The sequence below is a fragment of the Ranitomeya imitator genome, chromosome 1 (genome assembly GCF_032444005.1).
Source record: "Ranitomeya imitator isolate aRanImi1 chromosome 1, aRanImi1.pri, whole genome shotgun sequence".
NCBI lineage: Eukaryota > Metazoa > Chordata > Amphibia > Anura > Dendrobatidae > Ranitomeya > Ranitomeya imitator.
This window is the reverse complement of record NC_091282.1, coordinates 1,134,173,567-1,134,200,877: the sequence shown is the minus strand read 5'-3', so window position 1 is coordinate 1,134,200,877 and position 27,311 is coordinate 1,134,173,567. Positions and strand designations below refer to the sequence as shown.

The following is a 27,311-nucleotide window of genomic DNA, read 5'->3' as shown; positions in this document are numbered from 1 at the left end:
ATTACTCATATGCCACGGCTACAGGGCAATGAGAAGAGAGAGGCTAAGTGCTGGAATAGGCGAATATTACAGATGCGCCTTTTCTGGGGTGACCGGGGGCAGATGTTTTTAGCAGGGGGAGGCAATAACCATGATCCCTCTCTAGGCTATTAATATCTGCCCTCACTCACTGGCTTTCTCTCTCTGGTGAAGAAAACTGTGCGGGAGCCCACGACAGTTTTTTCCGTGAATTAATCCTTTAATTTAGCACCTACAGCTCAAAAATTTTACACACACACACACTACTAACATTATTAGTGAGGGACATATAAAAATCTAACAGATATGCAATGGTTTACTGTATGTCAACCATGCCTCATATCCTCTCGGGTTCTGCAATGATTTTACAGAACCCAGCAATTGAATTATCAGCTATCCTACTACCTAACTCCCTATGAAATATAAATATATATACAGTACAGACCAAAAGTTTGGACACACCTTCTCATTTAAAGATTTTTCTGTATTTTCATGACTATGAAACTTGTACATTCACACTGAGGGCATCAAAGCTATGAATTAACACATGTGGAATTATATACTTAACAAAAAAGTTTGAAACAACTGAAAATATGTCTTACATGCTAGGTTCTTCAAAGTAGCCACCTTTTGCTTTGATGACTGCTTTGCACACTCTTGGCATTCTCTTGATGAGCTCCCAGAGATGCTTAGCACTTGTTGGCCCTTTTGCCTTCACTCTGAGGTCCAGCTCACCCCAAACCATCTCGATTGGGTTCAGGTCTGGTGACTGTGGAGGCCGGGTCATCTGGCGTAGCACCCCATCACTCTCCTTCTTGGTCAAATAGCCCTTACACAGCCTGGAGGTGTGTTTGGGGTCATTGTCCTGTTGAAAAATAAATGATGGTCCAACTAAACGCAAACCGGATGGAATAGCATGCCGCTGCAAGATGCTATGGTAGCCATGCTGGTTCAGTATGCCTTCAATTTTCAATAAATCCCCAACAGTGTCACCAGCAAAGCACCCCCACACCATCACAACTCCTCCATGCTCCTCGGTGTGAACTAGGCATGTAGAGTCCATCCGTTCACCTTTTCTGCATCGCACAAAGACACAGTATGGCTAAATAGAGCTGTAAGGGGCACAATAAGTGACGAAAAGAAAGCATATAGAGAATTAAAGGAAGTAGGTAGTGAGGAGGCATTAAATAAATACAAAAAATTAAATAAATTCTGTAAAAAGCAAATCAAGGCAGCAAAGATTGAGACAGAATATAAAATATTCTTTAACTACAGAAATAGTAAGAAACTAAAAAATGATAGTGTTGGCCCCCTTAAAAATAGTCTGGGTGAAATTGTGGATGTATCATCAGTATTTACAAAAGAAAATCCCATGGCAGACAAAATGACTAGTGATAAAAATTCCCAATTAACTGCTTAGCCCAGCAGGAAGTGCAGCGGCGTCTAAAATTCACTAAAATTGACAAATCTCCGGGCCCGGATGGGATACACCCTCGAGTACTGCAGGAATTAAGTACAGTCATTGATAGACCATTATTTTTAATCTTTAAAGACTCCATAATAACAGGGTCTGTACCACAGGACTGGCGTATAGCAAATGTGGTGCCAATATTCTAAAAGGGGACAAAAACTGAACTCGGAAATTATAGGCCAGTAAGCTTAACCTCTACTGTGGGTAAAATCCTGGAGGGCATTCTAAGGGATGCTATACTGGAGTATCTGAAGAGGAATAACCTCATGACCCAGTATCAGCACGGGTTTACTAGGGACCGTTCATGTCAGACTAATTTGATCAGTTTCTGTGAAAAGGTAAGTTCCGGACTGGACCAAGGAAACTCAGTGGATGTAGTGTATATGGACTTTTCAAAAGCTTCTGATACGGTGCCACACAAAAGGTTGATACATAAAATGAGAATAATGGGGATAGGGGAAAATATGTGTAAGTGGGTTGAGAGCTGGCTCAGGGATAGGAAACAAAGGGTGGTTATTAATGGAGCACACTCGGACTGGGTAGCGGTTAGCAGTGGGGTACCACAGGGGTCAGTATTGGGCCCTCTTCTTTTTAACATATTTATTAATGACCTTGTAGGGGGCATTCAAAGCAGAATTTCAATATTTGCAGATGACACTAAACTCTGCAGGGTAATCAATACAGGGGAGGACAATTTTATATTACAGGATGATTTATGTAAACTAGAAGCTTGGGCTGATAAATGGCAAATGAGCTTTAATGGGGATAAATGTAAGGTCATGCACTTGGGTAGAAGTAATAAGATGTATAATTATGTGCTTAATTCTAAAACTCTGGGCAAAACCGTCAATGAAAAAGACCTGGGTGTATGGGTGGATGACAAACTCATATTCAGTGGCCAGTGTCAGGCAGCTGCTACAAAGGCAAATAAAATAATGGGATGCATTAAAAGAGGCATAGATGCTCATGAGGAGAACATAATTTTACCTCTATACAAGTCACTAGTTCGACCACACTTAGAATACTGTGCACAGTTCTGGTCTCCGGTGTATAAGAAAGACATAGCTGAAGTAGAGCGGGTGCAGAAAAGAGCAACCAAAATGTTAGGTCTCGAGTTCCCGCTTCTGCACAGGGGGAATCTCGAGCCATCTCCACTGCGGTCTCCCATTCTTATCCAGCCGCAGTGGAGTATGCTCAGCAGGGACGTCGGTCCCAGCGTCTTGCTCAGTCTCACTCTGTACAGAGAGTTACTGCTGCTTCTTCAGCTCCTGCCATTAAAGTCAGTGCTGGTCAGCAGCGAGCGGACTTCTCTGGGACTAAGTCCTTGTCTGCACACACTGAGCATGCCCAGGGCAAGATCTCCCGTTGGAGATCGAGGGTCATGTGCTCAGGCTCTGCAGCATATTCCATTGGTCCTCTTGGCAGGTCTTGGAAGGGCAAAGTTTCTGTGGCCACTTCCTGTGCTGCAACTATATAAACTGCGCATGACCGCACGGCCATGCGCTAGTGTACAATTGTTAATGTGTGTATGTTGTGAGTGCAAGTCGTCCTTGGATACCCCTACCCTATTGAATGTCTATTCACGGAAGGTGTATGGTTGCTATCTAGCGCCCGACTTATCCTACAGCACGAATCACACATTACAGCGTCCAGTTGCTGTGACCGCCAGTACGGCGCCGTGCACTTCCTCTGTGCTTTCCTTACCCAAGCCTGGGTGGTTAGTGGCGTTCGTCAGTGCGGCACCGCATGCACTCTTGTGCCTTAATATGGTTATTTAGTTTCCTTACACACCCAGTTGCGGTGTTGTGCCAGCAAGGGTCTAATCGGACTTCAATCCTAGTTGGGGTTGAGTTCGCTGACTACTTGCTCGCGCTCTATGTGCGGTACCGCGGTCCTGTGACGCAACAGGATCGCTTCCTTCACGCTGGGTGAAGTTTAACCCACGTGTGTATACTTATGAGTGCCGCCATATAGTCCGTCATTACTTGGCAGCAGGTTCCATCTCTGCACGGTGGACCCCGGGCTGCGAACGCACCATATTCTATCTGTCTTATTATTTGGTGCGTTCCGCTAGCCCTAACATTACACTAGCGCCAGGGTCTGGCTAGTAATGACGGACAAACAGCAATCCTTGCGGTATATCCAGCAGCTGGAGGGTAGGTTGGCGGCTCTTGAGAGCGCAACCTCAGCTGTGGATGTTACCGCAGTTGCTGTACAGGCTGCTATCGTGGCTGCAGCAACCCTGTCCATTGCCACCCCTGCTCCGACATTATCTCGCCTCCCGCTGCCAGAAAAATTTTCCGGTGATAGCAAGTTTTGTAGGGGATTTGTGAGTCAGTGCTCTATTCACCTCGAGCTCCTGGCTGCACGTTTTCCCACAGAGCGGGCAAAGGTGGGATTTATAGTGTCTCTCTTGTCGGACAGGGCGTTGGAATGGGCTACGCCGCTGTGGGAGCGTGGTGATCATGTGGTGCAGAGTGCTCCGCTGTTTCTGAGCACTCTGAAACAGGTCTTTTTAGGACCTCAAGTCACCCATGATACTGCGCTCCAACTGCTGGCATTAACTCAGGGTGAGTCCTTGGTCAGTCATTTTGCCGTCCAATTCCGCACTTTAGCTTCTGAGCTGGATTGGTCGGATAAAGCTCTTATCCCCATATTTTGGAGGGGCCTGGCTGACCACGTTAAGGACGCTCTGGCCACTAGGGAGATTCCTGCCACACTGGAGGAGTTAATAACTGTCTCCACTCGAATTGACCTCCGTTTTAACGAGCGGAGGTTAGAGCGAGCCCAGTGTAGGCAGAGGTTTCGGCTGGCTCCTACCTTCGCCAAACCTCTGGAATCTCCGGTCCTGGTTCCTGAGTCACATGAGGCCAGGGAAGTGTCACAAGCGGGATCTAAGTCCCGGACCGCTTGTGCACTCAAGGTCTGTCATGTTTGCCAGCAGTCAGGACATCTAGCCACCAGATGTTCTCAGCGGTCGAGGAAACGTCAGCGTCTAGTGGTAGTAGGTGGAGGTACACTAGACACGGCGACGTTTGCCTCTAAATTGTCATTTAAGGGGACAATTACTATAGGCTCATTCTACCACTCGGTAGAGCTCTGCGTGGATTCTGGGGCGGAGGGCAATTTTATGTCTTCTGCCTTCGCCCAACGTCACGCAATACCCCTGGTTATGCTAGCTCAACCAGTAACGGTACGAGTGGTGAATGGGTCGGCACTGCCCTCACAGATAACACACCAGACCATCCCTTTTTCTCTGTCCATGTCGCCATCTCATCAGGAGATTATATCTCTGCTCGTCATTCCTGAGGGAATTGATGAGGTCCTGTTGGGAATACCTTGGCTACGGTACCACTCTCCTCATATCGAGTGGTCCTCTGGCAGAATCCTGGGATGGGGCGAATCTTGTGGGGGTAGGTGTCAGAGGGAGTGCGTTCAGGTTTCAACTACAGAGGTACCCGCAGATCTTTCCTCTCTCCCCAAGCAGTATTGGTCTTATGCAGACGTGTTCTCCAAAAAGGCGGCGGAGATCCTTCCGCCCCATCGCCCCTATGACTGTCCTATTGATCTCTTGCCTGGTGCTGAGCCTCCCCGGGGTCGAGTCTATCCGCTATCTCTCCCGGAGACGGAGGCAATGTCACAGTACATCCAGGAAAATCTGGCAAGAGGATTCATTAGGAAGTCAGTGTCACCTGCTGGGGCAGGGTTCTTCTTCGTGCAGAAGAAGAATGGGGAATTGCGTCCATGCATAGACTACAGGGGTCTTAACGCCATCACCGTTAAGAACAAGTATCCTTTGCCCTTGATATCTGAGCTCTTCGATAGGCTTCGGGGAGCAAGGGTATTTACTAAACTAGATCTGCGGGGTGCTTACAACCTGATTCGCATCCGTGAGGGGGACGAATGGAAGACGGCTTTTAACACCAGGGATGGGCACTATGAATATCTGGTGATGCCCTTCGGGCTCTGTAATGCCCCAGCCGTTTTCCAAGACTTTGTGAACGATATCTTCCGGGATATGCTTTTCACCTCGGTCATAGTCTATCTGGATGATATTCTCATCTACTCTCCAGATATTGACTCCCACCGGAGAGATGTTTGCAAAGTCTTCGACCTCCTACGGGCAAACTCCCTCTATGCCAAGTTGGAGAAGTGTATGTTTGAGCAGGAGTCCTTACCTTTCCTAGGCTACATCATCTCTGCCCAGGGATTGGCTATGGATCCTGCCAAACTACAGGCTGTGATGGACTGGCAGGAACCCCATTCTCTTAAAGCGGTGCAGCGCTTTATGGGGTTCATTAATTATTATCGCCAGTTCATTCCGCACTTCTCAACTTTGGTAGCTCCCTTGGTTGCCCTCACCAAGAAGGGGGCGAATCCCAAATTGTGGTCTGAGGAGGTCTCCAAGGCCTTTAACTCTATAAAGTCACACTTCGCTAGCGCTCCCATCCTACATCGCCCCGATGTTGATAAGCCATTTATCATGGAGGTGGATGCCTCTTCTGTTGGTGCTGGAGCAGTCCTCTTCCAAAAGGATGCTCAAGGTCGGAAGCATCCTTGCTTCTTTTTCTCCAAGACCTTCTCACCAGCAGAGAGGAATTATTCCATCGGGGACAGGGAGTTGCTAGCCATGAAGTTGGCTTTCTCGGAGTGGAGACATCTCTTGGAGGGAGCACGTTTTCCCTTCCAAGTCTTCACAGACCATAAAAATTTGGTGTACCTGCAGACAGCCCAGCGGTTGAATTCTCGCCAGGCCAGATGGTCCTTATTCTTCTCCCGGTTTCATTTCACCCTCCATTTTCTTTCTGGGGAGAAGAACATTCGGGCCGACGCTCTCTCTCGCTCTGTTGTGTCATCTGCGGAGGAGGAGCCTCGGCTTATTGTCCCCACCGAGAGCTTGAGAACTGTGGCCCCGGTTTCGCTAGAGTCTGTGCCCCCGGGCAAGACTTTTGTTCCATCCAATTTGCGACCGGAGGTTCTCTCTTGGGCACACTCGTCCAGGGTGGGTGGACATTTTGGTACCAAAAGGACATCTGAATTACTGGCGAGGATGTACTGGTGGCCGCATATGGCTCGTGATGTCGCAGAGTATGTTCGGGCGTGTGTCTCTTGCGCCAAGAACAAGACTCCTCGGCAACGGCCATCTGGTTTGCTTTATCCTCTGCCGGTGGCGGACAGGCCCTGGGAGATGGTCGGGATGGACTTTGTGGTGGGCTTACCCAAGTCTCGTAACTGCACCATTATCTGGGTGATCACCGACCATTTTTCCAAAATGGTGCACTTGGTGCCTCTTCCACGGCTACCTTCTGCACGGGCGTTGGCTGTCTTGTTCGTCAAGCATATCTTTCCCCTACACGGTATGCCAGACAAAATTGTTAGTGACCGGGGTCCCCAGTTTGCGTCTCGATTCTGGAGAGAGCTTTGTCGTCTACTCAGTATTGAGTTGAATCTCTCTTCGGCATATCATCCCGAGACGAATGGGTTGGTAGAGAGGGCCAACCAGACCTTGGTCACATATTTACGACATTTTGTTTCTGCCAGGCAGGATTACTGGGCATTTTTGCTACCATGGGCAGAGTTTGCACTTAACAATGCCGTAGCCGACTCCACCGGTCAGACTCCATTCCTCCTAAATTACGGCCAGCATCCGCGTGTTCCTGTGCCCATGCCTGTGTCTTCTGCTGACTCCAGGGTGGCAGACTGGGCTGTGGAGGCATGGGACATTTGGGACCGCACGCAGGATGCCATTCGGGCCTCCAAGGAGAGAATGAGGTTCTCCGCCGATGTTCATCGGCGCCCCGCTCCGACCTTTGCTCCTGGCGACTTGGTGTGGCTCTCCGCCCGTAACATCAGGCTGCGAGTTGAGTCCATTAAGTTTGCTCCTCGCTACTTGGGTCCCTTCAAGGTTCTCGAACAGGTTAATCCTGTGGTCTACCGTTTGGCTCTTCCTCCACGCTTGGGTATCACCGACACCTTTCATGTGTCCCTCTTGAAACCCGTATACATGTGTCGGTTTTCCGAGTCATCTGCCGGGACATCGGGTTCGTCTACAGACGATTACGAGGTGAACGCTATTTTGGGGTGCAAGGTGGTATGCGGCAAAAAGTTCTATCTGGTGGATTGTAAGGGTTATGGCCCAGAGGACAGGTCATGGGAGCCTGCTGAAAACATTCGGGCCCCACAGCTCATTGCTGCCTTCGAGCGTAGCGAGGCCCAAGGACGGGGGGGCCCAAGGAGGGGGGGTAATGTTAGGTCTCGAGTTTCCACTTCTGCACAGGGGGAATCTCGAGCCATCTCCGCTGCGGTCTCCCATTCTTATCCAGCCGCAGTGGAGTCTGCTCAGCAGGGACGTCGGTCCCAGCGTCTTGCTCAGTCTCACTCTGTACAGAGAGTTACTGCTGCTTCTTCAGCTCCTGCCATTAAAGTCAGTGCTGGTCAGCAGCGAGCGGACTTCTCTGGGACTAAGTCCTTGTCTGCACACACTGAGCATGCCCAGGGCAAGATCTCCCGTTGGAGATCGAGGGTCATGTGCTCAGGCTCTGCAGCACATTCCATTCCATTGGTCCTCTTGGCAGGTCTTGGAAGGGCAAAGTTTCTGTGGCCACTTCCTGTGCTGCAACTATATAAACTGCGCATGACTGCACGGCCATGCGCTAGTGTACAATTGTTAATGTGTGTATGTTGTGAGTGCAAGTCGTCCTTGGATACCCCTACCCTATTGAATGTCTATTCGCGGAAGGTGTATGGTTGCTATCTAGCGCCCGACTTATCCTACAGCACGAATCACACATTACAGCGTCCAGTTGCTGTGACCGCCAGTACGGCGCCGTGCACTTCCTCTGTGCTTTCCTTACCCAAGCCTGGGTGGTTAGTGGTGTTCGTCAGTGCGGCACCGCATGCACTCTTGTGCCTTAATATGGCTATTTAGTTTCCTTACACACCCAGTTGCGGTGTTGTGCCAGCAAGGGTCTAATCGGACTTCAATCCTAGTTAGGGTTGAGTTCGCTGACTACTTGCTCGCGCTCTATGTGCGGTACCGCGGTCCTGTGACGCAACAGGATCGCTTCCTTCACGCTGGGTGAAGTTTAACCCACGTGTGTATACTTATGAGTACCGCCATATAGTCCGTCATTACTTGGCAGCAGGTTCCATCTCTGCACGGTGGACCCCGGGCTGCGAACGCACCATATTCTATCTGTCTTATTATTTGGTGCGTTCCGCTAGCCCTAACACAAAGTTATTAGAGGACTTGGGGTCTGCAATACCAAGATAGGTTATTACACTTGGGGCTATTTAGTTTGGAAAAACGAAGACTAAGGGGTGATCTTATTTTAATGTATAAATATATGAGGGGACAGTACAAAGACCTTTCTGATGATCTTTTTAATCATAGACCTGAAACAGGGACAAGGGGGCATCCTCTACATCTGGAGGAAAAAAGGTTTAAGCATAATAACAGACGCGGATTTTTTACTGTAAGAGCAGTGAGACTATGGAATTCTCTGCCGTATGATGTTGTAATAAGTGATTCATTACTTAAATTTAAGAGGGGACTGGATACATTTCTGGAAAAGTATAATGTTACAGGGTATATACACTAGATTCCTTGATAGGGCGTTGATCCAGGGAACTAGTCTGATTGCCGTATGTGGAGTCGGGAAGGAATTTTTTTCACCAAGGTGGAGCTTACTCTTTGCCAAATGGGTTTTTTTGCCTTCCTCTGGATCAACATGTTAGGGCATGTTAGGTTAGGCTATGGGTTGAACTAGATGGACTTATAGTCTTCCTTCAACCTTAACTATGTAACTATGTAACCATGTAACAGTGGTTGGAACCAAAGATCTCAAATTTGGACTCATCAGACCAAAGCACAGATTTCCACTGGTCTAATGTCTATTCCTTGTGTTCTTTAGCCCAAACAAGTCTCTTCTGCTTGTTGCGTGTCCTTAGCAGTGGTTTCGTAGCAGCTATTTTACCATGAAGGCCTGCTGCACAAAGTCTCCTCTTAACAGTTGTAGAGATTTGTCTGCTGCTAGAACTCTGTGTGGCATTGACCTGGTCTCTAATCCGAGGTGCTCCTCAGTAGCAGAGGTGACTCTTGGTCTTCCTTTCCTGGGACGGTCCTCATGTGAGCCAGTTTCTTTGTAGCTCTTCATGGTTTTTGCCACTGCACTTGGGGACACTTTCAAAGTTTTCCCAATTTTTCGGACTGACTGACTTTCATTTCTTAAAGTAATGATGGCCACTCGTTTTTCTTTACTTAGCTGTTTTTTTCTTGCCATAATACAAATTCTAACAGTCTATTCCGTAGGACTGTCAGCTGTGTATCCACCAGACTTCTGCACAACACAATTGATGGTCCCAACCCCATTTATAAGGCAAGAAATCCCACTTATTAAACCTGACAGGGCACACCTGTGAATTGAAAACCATTCCCGGTGACTACCTCTTGAAGCTCATCAAGAGAATGTAAAGAGTGTGAAAAGCAGTCATCAAAGCAAAAGGTGGCTACTTTGAAGAACCTAGAATATAAGACATATTTTCAGTTGTTTCAAACTTTTTTGTTAAGTATATAATTCCACATGTGTTAATGCATAGCTTTGATGCCTTCAGTGTGAATGTACAATTTTCATAGTCATGAAAATACAGAAAAATCTTTAAATGAGAAGGTGTGTCCAAACTTTTGGTCTTTACTAATATATATATATATATATATATATGTATATACTCGAGTATAAGCTGACCCGAGTATAAGCCAACCCCCCTAATTTTGCCACAAAAAGCTGAGAAAACTTATTGACTCGAGTATAAGTCTAGGGTGGAAAATGCAGCAGCTACCGGTGAATTTCAAAAATAAAAATAGATGCTCCATACCGTTCATTATCGCCCAATAGCTGTGCCATATAGTGATCCACAAAATGAAGAAAAATGAAATGGCACTCACCCGATATTGCTGTATGGAAAATGTCCTTTATTCAGAGTATACACTCACAGACATCTGGTGGAGAGGCGGCTTGGTAGGAAGGAAGGTGCAAGGGGAGGCAAGAGGACGACGGCCGTTTCGCGCCTGCGCGCTTCAACGGGTCCCGTTGAAGCGCGCAGGCGCGAAACGGCCGTCGTCCTCTTGCCTCCCCTTGCACCTTCCTTCCTACCAAGCCGCCTCTCCACCAGATGTCTGTGAGTGTATACTCTGAATAAAGGACATTTTCCATACAGCAATATCGGGTGAGTGCCACTTCATTTTTCTTCATTTTGTGGATCTTCATTGCTCTTTAATGTTGAGCACCACCCTAATGCTATTGTTTACTGCATGCCACAGTGGTTCTAAACTGAGCCTCCTTTGATCCATATTCCAGCGCTGTTGATTTGAGGTTTGGGCAAACTCCACGTTATATTTTATCTGTGGAGGAAACACCTGGTGCCATTCTATCTCTATTTTTACATATATTGTGCCATATAGTGCTCTGCACCGTTCATTATTGCCCCATAGATGTACCATAGAAAGCTGTGCCATACAGTGCTCTGCACCGTTCATTATTGCCCCATAGCTGTGCCATATAGTGCTCTGCACCGTTCATTATTGCCCCATAGCTGTGCCATATAGTGCTCTGCACCGTTCATTATTGCCCCATAGCTGTGCCATATAGTGCTCTGCACCGTTCATTATTGCCCCATAGCTGTGCCATATAGTGCTCTGCACCATTCATTATTGCCCCATAGCTGTGCCATATAGTGCTCTGCACCATTTATTATTGCCCCATAGCTGTGCCATATAGTGCTCTGCACCGTTCATTATTGCCCCATAGCTGTGCCATATAGTGCTCTGCACCGTTCATTATTGCCCCATAGCTGTGCAATATAGTGCTCTGCACCGTTCATTATTGCCCCATAGCTGTGCCATATAGTGCTCTGCACCGTTCATTATTGCCCCATAGATGTACCATAGAAAGCTGTGCCATACAGTTCTCTGCACCATTCATTATTGCCCCATAGCTGTGCCATATAGTGCTCTGCACCGTTCATTATTGCCCCATAGCTGTGCCATATAGTGCTCTGCACCGTTCATTATTGCCCCATAGCTGTGCCATATAGTGCTCTGCACCGTTCATTATTGCCCCATAGCTGTGCCATATAGTGCTCTGCACCATTCATTATTGCCCCATAGTTGTGCCATATAGTGCTCTGCACCATTCATTATTGCCCCATAGATGTACAAATCTGTACCATTGCTGCTGCTGCAATAAAAAAAAATGCCATACTCACCTCTCTTGCTTGCAGCTCCCAGCGTCCCATCTCGCAGTCTCTCCGCACTGACTGATCAGGCAGAGGGCGGCGCGCACACTATATGCATCATCGCGCCCTCTGACCTGAACAGTCAGTGCTAGAGGACGCGAAGACAGAGCGGCGCCCAGTGTGTGGAACGGGGATAGGTAAATATGAAATACTTACCTGCTCCCGGCGTCCCGCTCCTTCCCCCGGACAGCTGGTCTTCGGTGCCGCAGCCTCTTCCTCACCGTTACCGCTCATTAGAGAAATTAATATGCGGCTCCACATCTATGGGAGTGAAGTCCATTTTCATTTCTCTAATGACCGGTCCCACATGACCACTGAACAGGGGAAGAGCTGCGGCACCCGGAGACCGTGTGACAGGCAGGGGGAGCGTCAGGACCGCCGGGACTAGGTGAGTATGCCTCAGCGCCCTCTCCCCCTCACCCGCCGACCCCACCGCCGACCGTGACTCGAGTATAAGCCGAGAGGGGCACTTTCAGCCCAAAAATTTGGGCTGAAAATCTCGGCTTATACTCGAGTATATACGGTGTGTATATATATATATATATATATATATATATATATATATATATATATATATATATATATACATATATATATATATATATATATATATACTGTATATGTTTTCACGAGTATTTGAGGCCATGGATCCATTATATATCCATTTTGCAAGCCGGCGAGAAAATCTCGCCATACAGATGCCATTCGGATGTCACACGGATGCTTACATGTGAGAAAATCACATCCTCGCATTGCACATGGATGACATACGGATCACTGTTCAGGGAACATTTCTGCGATTCTCCTCCGTGTTAAACAGACCTTATTTTTAAGGTCTCACGCTAATATTCTTAAACCTCTGAATTGTGCAATTCCTCTGTTATCTTTTCTGAATATGTATAAATAATCTATGGCCCTCTCCTATAATGTCATTACTGACTGGGGTGTGCAAGGAGCCACCTAATTAATGCCTTTTAGTCATTATATTCATACATGTATGGTGGAGGAACAGCAGAGAAAACGCACAATACAGAGTTATAAGAAAAAAGTTTGAGGAAAATTTTATTAAAATGTTTAATAAAACAACTATGTTAGGTGAGTTAACATGTTCACTTGAAACATTTCACAAAGTACCAATTTAGTACTTATATGTGTATGAATTTACATATGCATGTTAACTAACTAAGGGTATGTGCACACGTTGCGGATTTCCTGCGGATCCGCAGCGTTTTTTGCAGTGCAGAAACACTGCAGATCCGCAAGTGATTTACAGTACAATGTAAATCAATGGTAAAAAAAATGCTGTGCTAATGGTGCGCAAAATTCCGTGCGGAAACGCTGCGGATTAAAAGAAGTAGCATGTCACTTCTTTTTTGCAGATCTGCAACATTTTTGTACCCATTCCATTATAGAAATCCGCAGGGGTAAAAAACGCAGTAAATTGGCAAAAAATCTGCAGAAAATCCGCACAAAATCTGCACAAAAAACACGTCAAATCCGCACCTGCGTTTTCTGCCAAGAGATGCACAATCCGCACCAAAATTTCCTAAGCCTAATGCGCAACGTGTGCACATGGCGTCATAGCTTTGATGGATAACATTTTACAGGTTTTGTATATTTAAGAAAACACAATCAGGAGGACATAGGGGGATAATTGGCTTTAAACTAGAACTTCACCTAGAGAAATATATGAATTTATTACACATTGTAAAACTTGTTTTCCAGGAATAACCACTGTGCTGACAATGACAACCATCAGCACCCATCTCAGAGAGACCCTACCAAAGATCCCTTACGTCAAAGCTATTGACATCTATTTGATGGGTTGTTTTGTATTTGTATTTTTGGCATTGCTGGAATACGCTTTTGTGAACTACATCTTCTTTGGAAAAGGCCCACAACTTCAGAAGAAAGCAGCAGAGAAGGCGGAAAAAGCGACTAATGAAAAAAACAAACTGGAAATGAACAAAGTTCAGGTGATAAGAAACTTTAAATTGAATTTTTACGGTTCATGGTTATCAATGAATGGTGACGAAAGCATATGTGTACATACATAGATATTTAAAAATATGAACATGCATAACTGCTGTAATCTTTCTATATAGGTTTCACAATAATCTATATAAATTGTTAATAAAGTGTGCCAAATTAAGTATTTTACAAATTTTTATAGTTGAGTAGTACTGAATGCCTAGAGATGAATCCCCTCAAGCTGTATTTACCATCTGTTGCCATTGGAGCCATCCTTCGGTAGGTTCCAATGTCTGAGTTCTATCTTGGACAGTGCAGGTATCCTGTCATCCTTAGCTGAGCATGCTCTCACTCTCATGCTCGCTAACAGCTGTGTTCTCTTTCAGTGATTCATGGAACTATGCATGCAATGTTGATTGAAGTGATTTTTGAGTCAGCTAAAACCTCAGTTTAACTGTGCTGTGGTGAGCCGCCTTCACGTGGCAGAGAAAACCATGCATGCTGTCGCCACTCTGTTGCACGTGTAGCGCTGACATCAACTGTGTTGTGCTCACACTCGACAACAGTGCTTATGGTAGTGACTATGCTCCCAGAAATCTAAAACATATGACTATATAGATATAGTTGAAACCAGAAGTTTACATACACTATATATTTGTGTCTACAACCCACAGAAGTTGATCAGGTAGTGCAGCTCATCCAGGATGGCTCATCAATGCGAGCTGTGGCAAGACGGGTAGCTGTGCCTCTCAGCACAGTATCCAGAGCATGGAGCAGATACCAAGAAACAGGTCAATACACCAGGAAACAAGGAGGGGGTCGTAGGAGGGCCATAACCTAGCAGCAGTACCGCTATCTCCTCCTTTGTGCAAGAAGGAACATGAGAAGCAGTGCCAGAGCCATGCAAAATGACCTCCAGGACGCCATTAACTCCATATGTGTGCTCAAACTGTCAGAAACAGACTCCATGAAGATGGTATATGGGACCAACGTCCACAAGTGGGGTTTGTGCTTACAGCACAACACTGTGCAGGGTGATGGCATTTGCTAGAGAACACCAAGACTGGCAGATTCAACATTGGTATCATGTGCTCTTCATGGTTGAGAGCAGGTTCACACTGAGCACATGTGACAGACGTGAGAGTCTGGAGATGTTCAGCCTGCAACATCCATCCCCCACCATGAATGGTTTGACAGTGGGGCAGTAATGGTGTGGGGAGGCATTTAATTGGAGCCCTCCATGTATTAGACAGAGGTACCCTGATTGCCAATTGGTACTGGTATGAGATCCTCAGACCCATTGTGAGACCATTTGCAGGTGCAGTTTGCCCTGAGTTCCTTCTGATGCATGACAATGCTAGGTCTCATGTGTTTGAAGTGTGGCAGCAGTTCCTGCATGACCAAGGCATTGATGCTATGGACTGTCCTGCCCATTTCCCAGACTTGAATCCAATAGAGCACATCTGGGACATCATGTCTCATTGCACCACAGACTGTCCAGGAGTCGACTGTAGCTTTAATCCAGGTCTGGGAGGAGATCCCTCAAGAGAACATGCGCCACCCCATTAGGAGTATGCCCAGTTATAGGGTTATAGAGTTATAGGGGGGTCATACAGGCATGTGTAGGTCACACACACTATTGAGCATCATTTCCTTGTCTTGCAGAATTCCCACTGAAGTTGGATAAGCCTGCAATTTTATTTTCTACTTTGATTTTGAGTATCATTCCAAATTCAGACTTCTATGGGATATTAATTTTAATTTTCATTGATCATTCTTATGTTTTATTGCTCTCAATGCTGTCCACTATGTAATGAATAAAGATTTGCAACTGAAATATTTCATTCAGTGATATTTAGAATGTAGGATTTTAGTGTTCCCTTTATTTTTTAGCAGTGTGTGTATATATATATATATATATATATATATATATATATATATATATATATATACATATATATATATATATTAGATGGTGGCCCGATTCTAATGCATCGGGTATTCTAGAATATGTATGTATGTATATAGCAGCCACATAGTATATAGTACAGGCCACGTAGTATATAGGAGTACTACGTGGCCTGTGGTATATACCATGTGGCTGCTATAAACATACATACATATTGTAGAATACCCGATGCGTTAATATAGGCCATAGGAACACATGGGCTACTTGCACAGTGAACAAGTCTGTATGATCATGTTCACACACCACCAAGAAACCTGAAGACACAAAAGAGAATAGTAAAACCAAAAACACTCAGTTTGAAAAAATGTTGCAGTAATCCGCAAGTGCTAGTAAAAGATGTAAAAAACAGGGTATTTGGTTGATACGTTTTTTGCAAAAAATGTATACTAAGCTGCTCTACCAATCTTCACGGTATACCCTTATCAGAGCAGTCCTAACTAATGTATGCAATCCCTATCTGATGTATTTAAAAACCTGATCATCTGTATATAACCTGTGTGAACAGGGTTCAGAGAGGAAAAATCCATGTGCGCATACAGGGTAGAACAGCTTTTGTGCAGATAGCCCAAGAGGAGTGGTGGAACTCCCCAGTCTTGTAGACACAAGAGAACAATTATGGAAACAGGAACACATGGGCTACTTGCACAGTGAACAAGTCTGTATGATCATGTTCACACACCACCAAGAAACCTGAAGACACAAAAGAGAATAGTAAAACCAAAAACACTCAGTTTGAAAAAATGTTGCAGTAATCCGCAAGTGCTAGTAAAAGATGTAAAAAACAGGGTATTTGGTTGATACGTTTTTTGCAAAAAATGTATACTAAGCTGCTCTACCAATCTTCACGGTATACCCTTATCAGAGCAGTCCTAACTAATGTATGCAATCCCTATCTGATGTATTTAAAAACCTGATCATCTGTATATAACCTGTGTGAACAGGGTTCAGAGAGGAAAAATCCATGTGTGCATACAGGGTAGAACAGCTTTTGTGCAGATAGCCCAAGAGGAGTGGTGGAACTCCCCAGTCTTGTAGACACAAGAGAACAATTATGGAAACAGGAACACATGGGCTACTTGCACAGTGAACAAGTCTGTATGATCATGTTCACACACCACCAAGAAACCTGAAGACACAAAAGAGAATAGTAAAACCAAAAACACTCAGTTTGAAAAAATGTTGCAGTAATCCGCAAGTGCTAGGAAAAGATGTAAAAAACAGGGTATTTGGTTGATACGTTTTTTGCAAAAAATGTATACTAAGCTGCTCTACCAATCTTCATGGTATACCCTTATCAGAGCAGTCCTAACTAATGTATGCAATCCCTATCTGATGTATTTAAAAACCTGATCATCTGTATATAACCTGTGTGAACAGGGTTCAGAGAGGAAAAATCCATGTGTGCATACAGGGTAGAACAGCTTTTGTGCAGATAGCCCAAGAGGAGTGGTGGAACTCCCCAGTCTTGTAGACACAAGAGAACAATTATGGAAACAGGAACACATGGGCTACTTGCACAGTGAACAAGTCTGTATGATCATGTTCACACACCACCAAGAAACCTGAAGACACAAAAGAGAATAGTAAAACCAAAAACACTCAGTTTGAAAAAATGTTGCAGTAATTCGCAAGTGCTAGTAAAAGATGTAAAAAACAGGGTATTTGGTTGATACGTTTTTTGTAAAAAATGTATACTAAGCTGCTCTACCAATCTTCACGGTATACCCTTATCAGAGCAGTCCTAACTAATGTATGCAATCCCTATCTGATGTATTTAAAAACCTGATCATCTGTATATAACCTGTGTGAACAGGGTTCAGAGAGGAAAAATCCATGTGTGCATACAGGGTAGAACAGCTTTTGTGCAGATAGCCCAAGAGGAGTGGTGGAACTCCCCAGTCTTGTAGACACAAGAGAACAATTATGGAAACAGGAACACATGGGCTACTTGCACAGTGAACAAGTCTGTATGATCATGTTCACACACCACCAAGAAACCTGAAGACACAAAAGAGAATAGTAAAACCAAAAACACTCAGTTTGAAAAAATGTTGCAGTAATCCGCAAGTGCTAGTAAAAGATGTAAAAAACAGGGTATTTGCGGATTACTGCAACATTTTTTCAAACTGAGTGTTTTTGGTTTTACTATTCTCTTTTGTGTCTTCAGGTTTCTTGGTGGTGTGTGAACATGATCATACAGACTTGTTCACTGTGCAAGTAGCCCATGTGTTCCTGTTTCCATAATTGTTCTCTTGTGTCTACAAGACTGGGGAGTTCCACCACTCCTCTTGGGCTATCTGCACAAAAGCTGTTCTACCCTGTATGCACACATGGATTTTTCCTCTCTGAACCCTGTTCACACAGGTTATATACAGATGATCAGGTTTTTAAATACATCAGATAGGGATTGCATACATTAGTTAGGACTGCTCTGATAAGGGTATACCGTGAAGATTGGTAGAGCAGCTTAGTATACATTTTTTGCAAAAAACGTATCAACCAAATACCCTGTTTTTTACATCTTTTACTAGCACTTGCGGATTACTGCAACATTTTTTCAAACTGAGTGTTTTTGGTTTTACTATTCTCTTTTGTGTCTTCAGGTTTCTTGGTGGTGTGTGAACATGATCATACAGACTTGTTCACTGTGCAAGTAGCCCATGTGTTCCTGTTTCCATAATTGTTCTCTTGTGTCTACAAGACTGGGGAGTTCCACCACTCCTCTTGGGCTATCTGCACAAAAGCTGTTCTACCCTGTATGCACACATGGATTTTTCCTCTCTGAACCCTGTTCACACAGGTTATATACAGATGATCAGGTTTTTAAATACATCAGATAGGGATTGCATACATTAGTTAGGACTGCTCTGATAAGGGTATACCGTGAAGATTGGTAGAGCAGCTTAGTATACATTTTTTGCAAAAAACGTATCAACCAAATACCCTGTTTTTTACATCTTTTACTAGCACTTGCGGATTACTGCAACATTTTTTCAAACTGAGTGTTTTTGGTTTTACTATTCTCTTTTGTGTCTTCAGTTAATATAGGCCATGCAGTAAATAACACAGCCCATGTAGTATATAACACAGCCCACACAGTATATAGCAGCCACGCAGTATATAGCAGCCACGCAGTATATAACACAGCCCATGTAGTATGTAACACTGGCCATGTAATATATAACACAGCCCATGTAATATATAGCACAGCCCACATAGTATCTAACAGTGGCCACGTAGTATATAGCACGCAGTACAGAACACAGCCATGTAGTATATAACACTGCCCACGTAGTATATAGCAGCCATGTAGTATATAACACAGCCCAAGCAGTATATAACACTGACCACGTAATATATAGCACAGCCCACGCAGTATAGAACACAGCCCACATAGTATCTAACACTGGCCAGGTAGTATATAGAAGCCACGCGGTATCTAACACAGCCTACGTAGTATACAGCAGTGTGGGCACCATATCCCTGTTAAAAAAATAATTAAAATAAAAAATAGTTATATACTCACCCGGCGGGATCCAGCGTAGATGCAGCGAACCTCTGGTGATGCGCGCGGTTGCCGCCATCTTGCGTTCCCAGGATGCATTGCGAAATTACCCAGATCACTTAGCGGTCTCGCGAGACCGCTACGTTTTTTGGGTAATTTCGCAATGCATTTCTGGGACCGGAAGCTGGCGGCATCGTTGGACTACCGAAGGTGAGAATAGCAGGTTTTTTGTTTTTTTATTATTTTTAACATTAGATCTTTTTACTATTGATGCTGCATAGGCAGCATCAATAGTAGCGGCGGTAATGGAGTGAGTTACCCGCGTCATAATGCGGTCTGTTACCGCTGGCATTAACCCTGTGTGAGCAGTGACCGGAGGGGAGTATGGAGCGGGCGCTGACTTCGGGGAGTATGGAGTGGGCACCGGGCACTGACTGCGGGGAGTATGGAGTGGGTGCGGGGCACTGATTGCGGGGAGTATGGAGCGGGCGCCGGGCACTGACTGCGGGGAGTATGGAGCGGGTGCCGGGCACTGACTGAGGGGAGTATGGAGCGGGTGCCGGGCACTGACTGTGGGGAGTATGGAGCGGGCGCCGGGCACTGACTGCGGGGAGTATGGAGCGGGTGCCGGGCACTGACTGCAGGGTATAGGGAGGGACTAATCGGACTGTGACCGTCGCTGATTGGTCGCAGCAGCCATGACAGGCAGCTGGCGAGACAAATCAGCGACTTGGATTTCCATCACAGACAGAGGCTGCGACCAATGAATATCCTGGACAGACAGACAGATGGAAGTGACCCTTAAATAATTATATAGTAGACTAGATTGTGGCCCGATTCTAACGCATCGGGTATTCTAAAATATGCATGTCCCCGTAGTATATGGACAATGATGATTCCAGAATTCGCGGCAGACTGTGCCCGTCGCTGATTGATCAAGGCAACCTTCATGACATCATCGTCGCCATGGCAACCATTATGACATCTACGTCGATACTGTGCCCGTCGCTGATTGGTCGAGGCGAATTCGCGGCAGACTGTACCCGTCGCTGATTGGTCGAGGCAACCTTTATGACATCATTGTCGCCATGCTGTGCCCGTCTCTGATTGGTCGAGGCCGCCAGGATTTCCAGGACAGACAGACAGAAAAACCCTTAGACAATTATATATGTAGATATATATATATATATATATATATATATATATACAAATATATATATATATATATATATATATATATACTTGTATATATATATACACTGCTTAAAAAAATAAAGGGAACACTTAAACAACAGAATATAACTCCAAGTAAATCAAACTTCTGTGAAATCAAACTGTTCACTTAGAAAGCAACACTGATTGACAATCAATTTCACATGTTGTTGTGCAAATGGAATAGACGACAAATGGAAATTATTGGCAATTATCAAGACACACTCAATAAAGGAGTGGTTCTGCAGGTGGGGACCACATCTCAGTACCAATGCTTTCTGGCTGATGGTTTGGTCACTTTTGAATGTTGGTTGTGCTTTCACACTCATGGTAGCATGAGACAGACTCTACAACCCACACAAGTGGCTCAGGTATTACAGCACATCCAGGATGGCACATCATTGCGAGCTGTGGAAAGAAGGTTTGCTGTGTCTGTCAGCGTAGTGTCCAGAGGCTGGAGATGCTACCAGGAGGCAGGCCAGTACACCAGAAGACGTGGAGGGGGCTGTAGGAGGGCAACAACCCAGCAAGACCGTTACCGCAGCCTTTGTGCAAGGAGGAACAGGAGGAGCACTGCCAGAGCCCTGCAAAATAACCTCCAGCAGGCCACAAATGTGCATGTGTCTGCACAAATTGTTAGAAACCAACTCCATGAGGATGGTCTGAGTGTCCGGCGTCCACAGATGGGGGTTGTGCTCACAGCCCAACACCATGCAGGATGCTTGGCATTTGCCACAGAACACCAGGATTGGCAAATTCGCCACTGGCGCCCTGTGCTCTTCACAGATGAAAGCAGGTTCACCCTGAGCACATGTGACAGACGTGACAGAGTTTGGAGATGCCGTGGAGAGTGATCTGCTGCCTGCAGCATCCTTCAGCATTTAACAGGCAATTAACAGTAAAAAGAAAGCATTTGCACTACTAAAGCAGGATGGCACCATTGAAGCTCTAAAAAACTATAGGGAGAAAAATACTTCATCTAAAAAACTAATTAAAGCTGCCAAAAAGGAAACAGAGAAGCACATTGCTAAGGAGAGTAAAACTAATCCCAAACTGTTCTTCAACTATATCAATAGTAAAATAATAAAAACTGAAAATGTAGGCCCCTTAAAAAATAGTGAGGAAAGAATGGTTGTAGATGACGAGGAAAAAGCTAACATATTAAACACCTTCTTCTCCACGGTATTCACGGTGGAAAATGAAATGCTAGGTGAAATCCCAAGAAACAATGAAAACCCTATATTAAGGGTCACCAATCTAACCCAAGAAGAGGTGCGAAACCGGCTAAATAAGATTAAAATAGATAAATCTCCGGGTCCGGATGGCATACACCCACGAGTACTAAGAGAACTAGGTAATGTAATAGATAAACCATTATTTCTTATTTTTAGGGACTCTATAGCGACAGGGTCTGTTCCGCAGGATTGGCGCATAGCAAATGTGGTGCCAATATTCAAAAAGGGCTCTAAAAGTGAACCTGGAAATTATAGGCCAGTAAGTCTAACCTCTATTGTTGGTAAAATATTTGAAGGGTTTCTGAGGGATGTTATTCTGGATTATCTCAATGAGAATAACTGTTTAACTCCATATCAGCATGGGTTTATGAGAAATCGCTCCTGTCAAACCAATCTAATCAGTTTTTATGAAGAGGTAAGCTATAGGCTGGACCACGGTGAGTCATTGGACGTGGTATATCTCGATTTTTCCAAAGCGTTTGATACCGTGCTGCACAAGAGGTTAGTACACAAAATGAGAATGCTTGGTCTGGGGGAAAATGTGTGTAAATGAGTTAGTAACTGGCTTAGTGATAGAAAGCAGAGGGTGGTTATAAATGGTATAGTCTCCAACTGGGTCACTGTGACCTGTGGGGTACCGCAGGGGTCAGTATTGGGACCTGTTCTCTTCAACATATTCATTAATGATGTGGTAGAAGGTTTACACAGTAAAATATCGATATTTGCAGATGACACAAAACTATGTAAAGCAGTTAATACAAGAGAAGATAGTATTCTGCTACAGATGGATCTGGATAAGTTGGAAACTTGGGCTGAAAGGTGGCAGATGAGGTTTAACAATGATAAATGTAAGGTTATACACATGGGAAGAAGGAATCAATATCACCATTACACACTGAATGGGAAACCACTGGGTAAATGTGACAGGGAGAAGGACTTGGGGATCCTAGTTAATGATAAACTTACCTGGAGCAGCCAGTGCCAGGCAGCAGCTGCCAAGGCAAACAGGATCATGGGGTGCATTAAAAGAGGTCTGGATACACATGATGAGAGCATTATACTGCCTCTGTACAAATCCCTAGTTAGACCGCACATGGAGTACTGTGTCCAGTTTTGGGCACCGGTTCTCAGGAAGGATATAATGGAACTAGAGAGAGTACAAAGGAGGGCAACAAAATTAATAAAGGGGATGGGAGAACTACAATACCCAGATAGATTAGCGAAATTAGGATTATTTAGTCTAGAAAAAAGACGACTGAGGGGCGATCTAATAACCATGTATAAGTATATAAGGGGACAATACAAATATCTCGCTGAGGATCTGTTTATACCAAGGAAGGTGACGGGCACAGGGGGGCATTCTTTGCGTCTGGAGAAGAGAAGGTTTTTCCACCAACATAGAAGAGGATTCTTTACTGTTAGGGCAGAGAGAATCTGGAATTGCTTGCCTGAGGAGGTGGTGATGGCGAACTCAGTCGAGGGGTTCAAGAGAGGCCTGGATGTCTTCCTGGAGCAGAACAATATTGTATCATACAATTAGGTTCTGTAGAAGGACGTAGATCTGGGGATTTATTATGATGGAATATAGGCTGAACTGGATGGACAAATGTCTTTTTTCGGCCTTACTAACTATGTTACTATGTTACTATGTTACCGGTTTGACAGTGGGTCAGTAATGGTGTGGGGTGGCATTTGGAGGGCCGCACAGCCCTCCATGTGCTTGCCAGAGGTTGCCTGACTGCCATTAAGTACTGAGATGAGATCCTCAGACCCCTTGTGAGACCATATGCTGGTGCGGTTGGCCCTGGGTTCCTCCTAATGCAGGACAATGCCAGATCTCATGTGGTTGGAGTGTGTCAGCAGTTCCTGCAAGATGAAGGCATTGAAGCTATGGACTCGCCCGCCTGTTACCCAGACCTGAATCCGATTGAACACATCTGGGACATCATGTCTCGCACCATCCACCAACGTCACGTTGCACCACAGACTGTCCAGGAGTTGGCAGATGCTTTAGTCCAGGTCTGGGAGGAGATCCCTCAGGAGAGCATCCGCTGCCTCATCAGGAACATGCTCAGACGCTGTAGGAAGATCATACAGGCACGTGGAGGCCACACACACTACTGAGCATCATTTCCTTGTCTTGAGGCATTTCCACTGAATTTTGATCAGTCTGTAACTTCATTTTCCACTTTGATTTTGAGCATCATTCCAACTCCAGACCTCCGTGGGATATTAGTTGTGATTTACGATGATCATTTTTAGGTTTTATTGTTCTCAACACATTCCTCTATGTAATGAGTAAAGATATACAACTTGAATATTTAATTCAGTGATATATAGGATGTGGGATTTTAGTGTTCCCTTTATTTTTTTGAGCAGTGTATATATACTGTATATATGTATATATATATATATATATATATATATATATATATATATACAGTAAGTACACAGCGGGTGAAATAAGTATTGAATGCATTACCAATTCTCCAAGTAAATATATTTATTGAGTTGTTATTGACATGAAATTCTCACTAGATGTCTGTAACAACACATATGATCCACACAGGCAAAGAAATCAAACTGTGGATATCCATAAGTTAAGTATTCAAAACGTACTGAAATCTATTTAATACTTAATATAAAAGCCTTTGTTGATGATAGCTTTAAGACGACTCCTATATGGAGAAACTAGTCACATGCGTTGCTCAGATGTGATTCTTCCACATAAACAATCTTTAAATTCTGAAGGTTCTGTGGGATCCTTCTATGAACGCTGGGCATTACTTCTTTCCATAAATTTTCTATTGGATTCAGGTCAAGTGATTGGCTGGGCCATTCTAGCAGCATTATTTTCTTTCTCTGAAACCAATTGAGAGTTTTTTTGGCTGTGTGTTATGGATCAGTGTCTTGCTGAAATGTCCATGCCCATTTCATCTTCATCATCCTGGTAGATGGCTGCAGATTTTTATTAAGAATATCTTGGTACATTTGTCCATTCATCCTTCCTTCAATTAAATGAAGTTTGGAAGTACTGTTTGTGAAAACAGGTCCATGCAATGATTTTCCCACATCAAAACTTCACTGTTGGTAAGCTGTTTTTAGTTTTTTGGGGTGATATGCAGTACCTTTTGGATTCCAAACATGGTGTGTATTATGGCAGCCAAAGAGTTCAATTTTGGTCTCACCTGACCAGACTATATTCTTCCAGTATTTCACTGTCTTGTCTAAATGTTGTTCAGCAAACTTTAAATGCCCTTGAACATGCTTTTTGTTCAGCAATGGAGTCTTGCGTGGTGAGCGTGCATACAGGCCATTGAGGTTGAGTGCAGTACTTATTGCTTTCTTTGAAACAATTGTATCTGCTGATTCCATATCTTTCTGTAGGTTTTCACAGGTGGTCCTTGGTTCTTGGACAACTCTGTTGATAATTATTTTCACTCCTATGTCAGAAATCCTTCGGGGAGCACCTGGTCATGGACGGTTTATGGTTAAATTATGTTCTTTCCACTTTCGGATTATGACCCCAACAGTGCTCACTGTAACCTACAGTAGTTTAGAAATTCTAATGTAAACAATGTCATCAGTATGTTTTACAACAATAAGGTTGCAAATTTCTTGAGGAACCTCATTTGTTTTACCCATCATGAGATGTTTCTTGTGTGGCACCTTGGTAATTAGACACCTTTTTATAGGCTGTCAGTTAAACCAGCTGATTTTATGTTTCAATAAGTGGCAGGACTGTGTTATAATTACTGTAATTACTGATAGATTTCAGTTGGTGTCTTGATTTTCCATGGCTTTTTGCACCTCTCTTTCTTTTTGTGTTCAATACTTCTTCCCTGTGTCATTTCTCATTGTTACACATGGCTTAATTTATGGACATCTAAGGTTTGATTGCTTTGACTGTGTGGATTGGATGGGTTGTAAGCGACATCTGGGGAGAATTTCATGTCAATAGCACTTTCAGAAATATATTGCTTAGAAAATTGGTGACGTGTTCAACACTTACTTCACTTGCTCTATCTATATACAGCATATAACAGCATGTTTGTTCAATCTGCTCTGAGCAGTTGGAAGCACAGAGGGGCAAAAGCAGACAAAAAGAGAAACAAAGGTACAAGTAAGAAACCTAATGTTGGGCTTAGTCTGTATATTAACAATAGCTCTGCTGGTACTGTACTCAACACTTTGTCTAAATGTTGGAGGTGCTAAATGAGGGACTCTCCTCTTCTTCTTGTATCCACTTATATATTTGAAAATTAATTTACTAAACCATAAAACTAAGCCAGCTGAGAGAACTGTGGAAATATTAATAGATAATATTTCCTAGTCAAGAACTGCGGAGATACTCTAAATTCTGTATATTGAGTCATAAATAAAAAGTCATAGCAATCTTATATTACATTCCTGGAGAATGGCCTCAGAAAATAATAGGGTTTAGCTTTAGCTGTGGTGAAACATAACCCACTAACATCTCTTTTGAGCATATATTCTTAAATTAATTGTTTTTATATATTTTAATGATTGTTTGCCTTTGATCTTACCTCTTCATGCCTAGCTCAGGATGTAATCAGTGATGCTTATACATACATTTGTTCCATTCAAGCACTCATTTTTGATGAGTGGTTTCTGCAGGTGCATCTTTGGCACACATTATTCTTTTCTGCTCTTAGACTGGATGCAGGGTCTTTTGAGATAAAAACATGTGGTATTTTACACAGTAAAATATCGATATTTGCAGATTATACAAAACTATGTAAAGCAGTTAATACAAGAGAAGATAGTATTCTGCTACAGATGGATCTGGATAAGTTGGAAACTTGGGCTGAAAGGTGGCAGATGAGGTTTAACAATGATAAATGTAAGGTTATACACATGGGAAGAAGGAATCAATATCACCATTACACACTGAACGGGAAACCACTGGGTAAATCTGACAGGGAGAAGGACTTGGTGATCCTAGTTAATGATAAACTTACCCGGAGCAGCCAGTGCCAGGCAGCAGCTGCCAAGGCAAACAGGATCATGGGGTGCATTAAAAGAGGTCTGGATACACATGATGAGAGCATCATACTGCCTCTGTACAAATCCCTAGTTAGACCGCACATGGAGTACTGTGTCCAGTTTTGGGCACCGGTGCTCAAGAAGGATATAATGGAACTAGAGAGAGTACAGAGGAGGGCAACAAAATTAATAAAGGGGATGGGAGAACTACAATACCAAGATAGATTAGCGAAATTAGGATTATTTAGTCTAGAAAAAAGACGACTGAGGGGCGATCTAATAACCATGTATAAGTATATAAGGGGACAATACAAATATCTCGCTGAGGATCTGTTTATACCAAGGAAGGTGACGGGCACAAGGGGGCATTCTTTGCGTCTGGAAGAGAGAAGGTTTTTCCACCAACATAGAAGAGGATTCTTTACTGTTAGGGCAGTGAGAATCTGGAATTGCTTGCCTGAGGAGGTGGTGATGGCTAACTCAGTCGAGGGGTTCAAGAGAGGCCTGGATGTCTTCCTGGAGCAGAACAATATTGTATCATACAATTATTAGGTTCTGTAGAAGGACGTAGATCTGGGGATTTATTATGATGGAATATAGGCTGAACTGGATGGACAAATGTCTTTTTTC

General features: G+C 44.1%; 1 protein-coding gene across 1 annotated transcript in view; it reads left to right on the top strand.

Moving 5' to 3' along the window:
- GABRB1 (gamma-aminobutyric acid type A receptor subunit beta1) overlaps positions 1-27,311 on the top strand; it is an 890,147-nt gene that overhangs the window by 824,239 nt on the left and 38,597 nt on the right. The window contains exon 8 of the mRNA XM_069744511.1: positions 13,508-13,758. Within this exon, the coding sequence (XP_069600612.1) occupies positions 13,508-13,758 (251 nt within the window). The remainder of the gene's footprint in view (positions 1-13,507; positions 13,759-27,311) is intronic.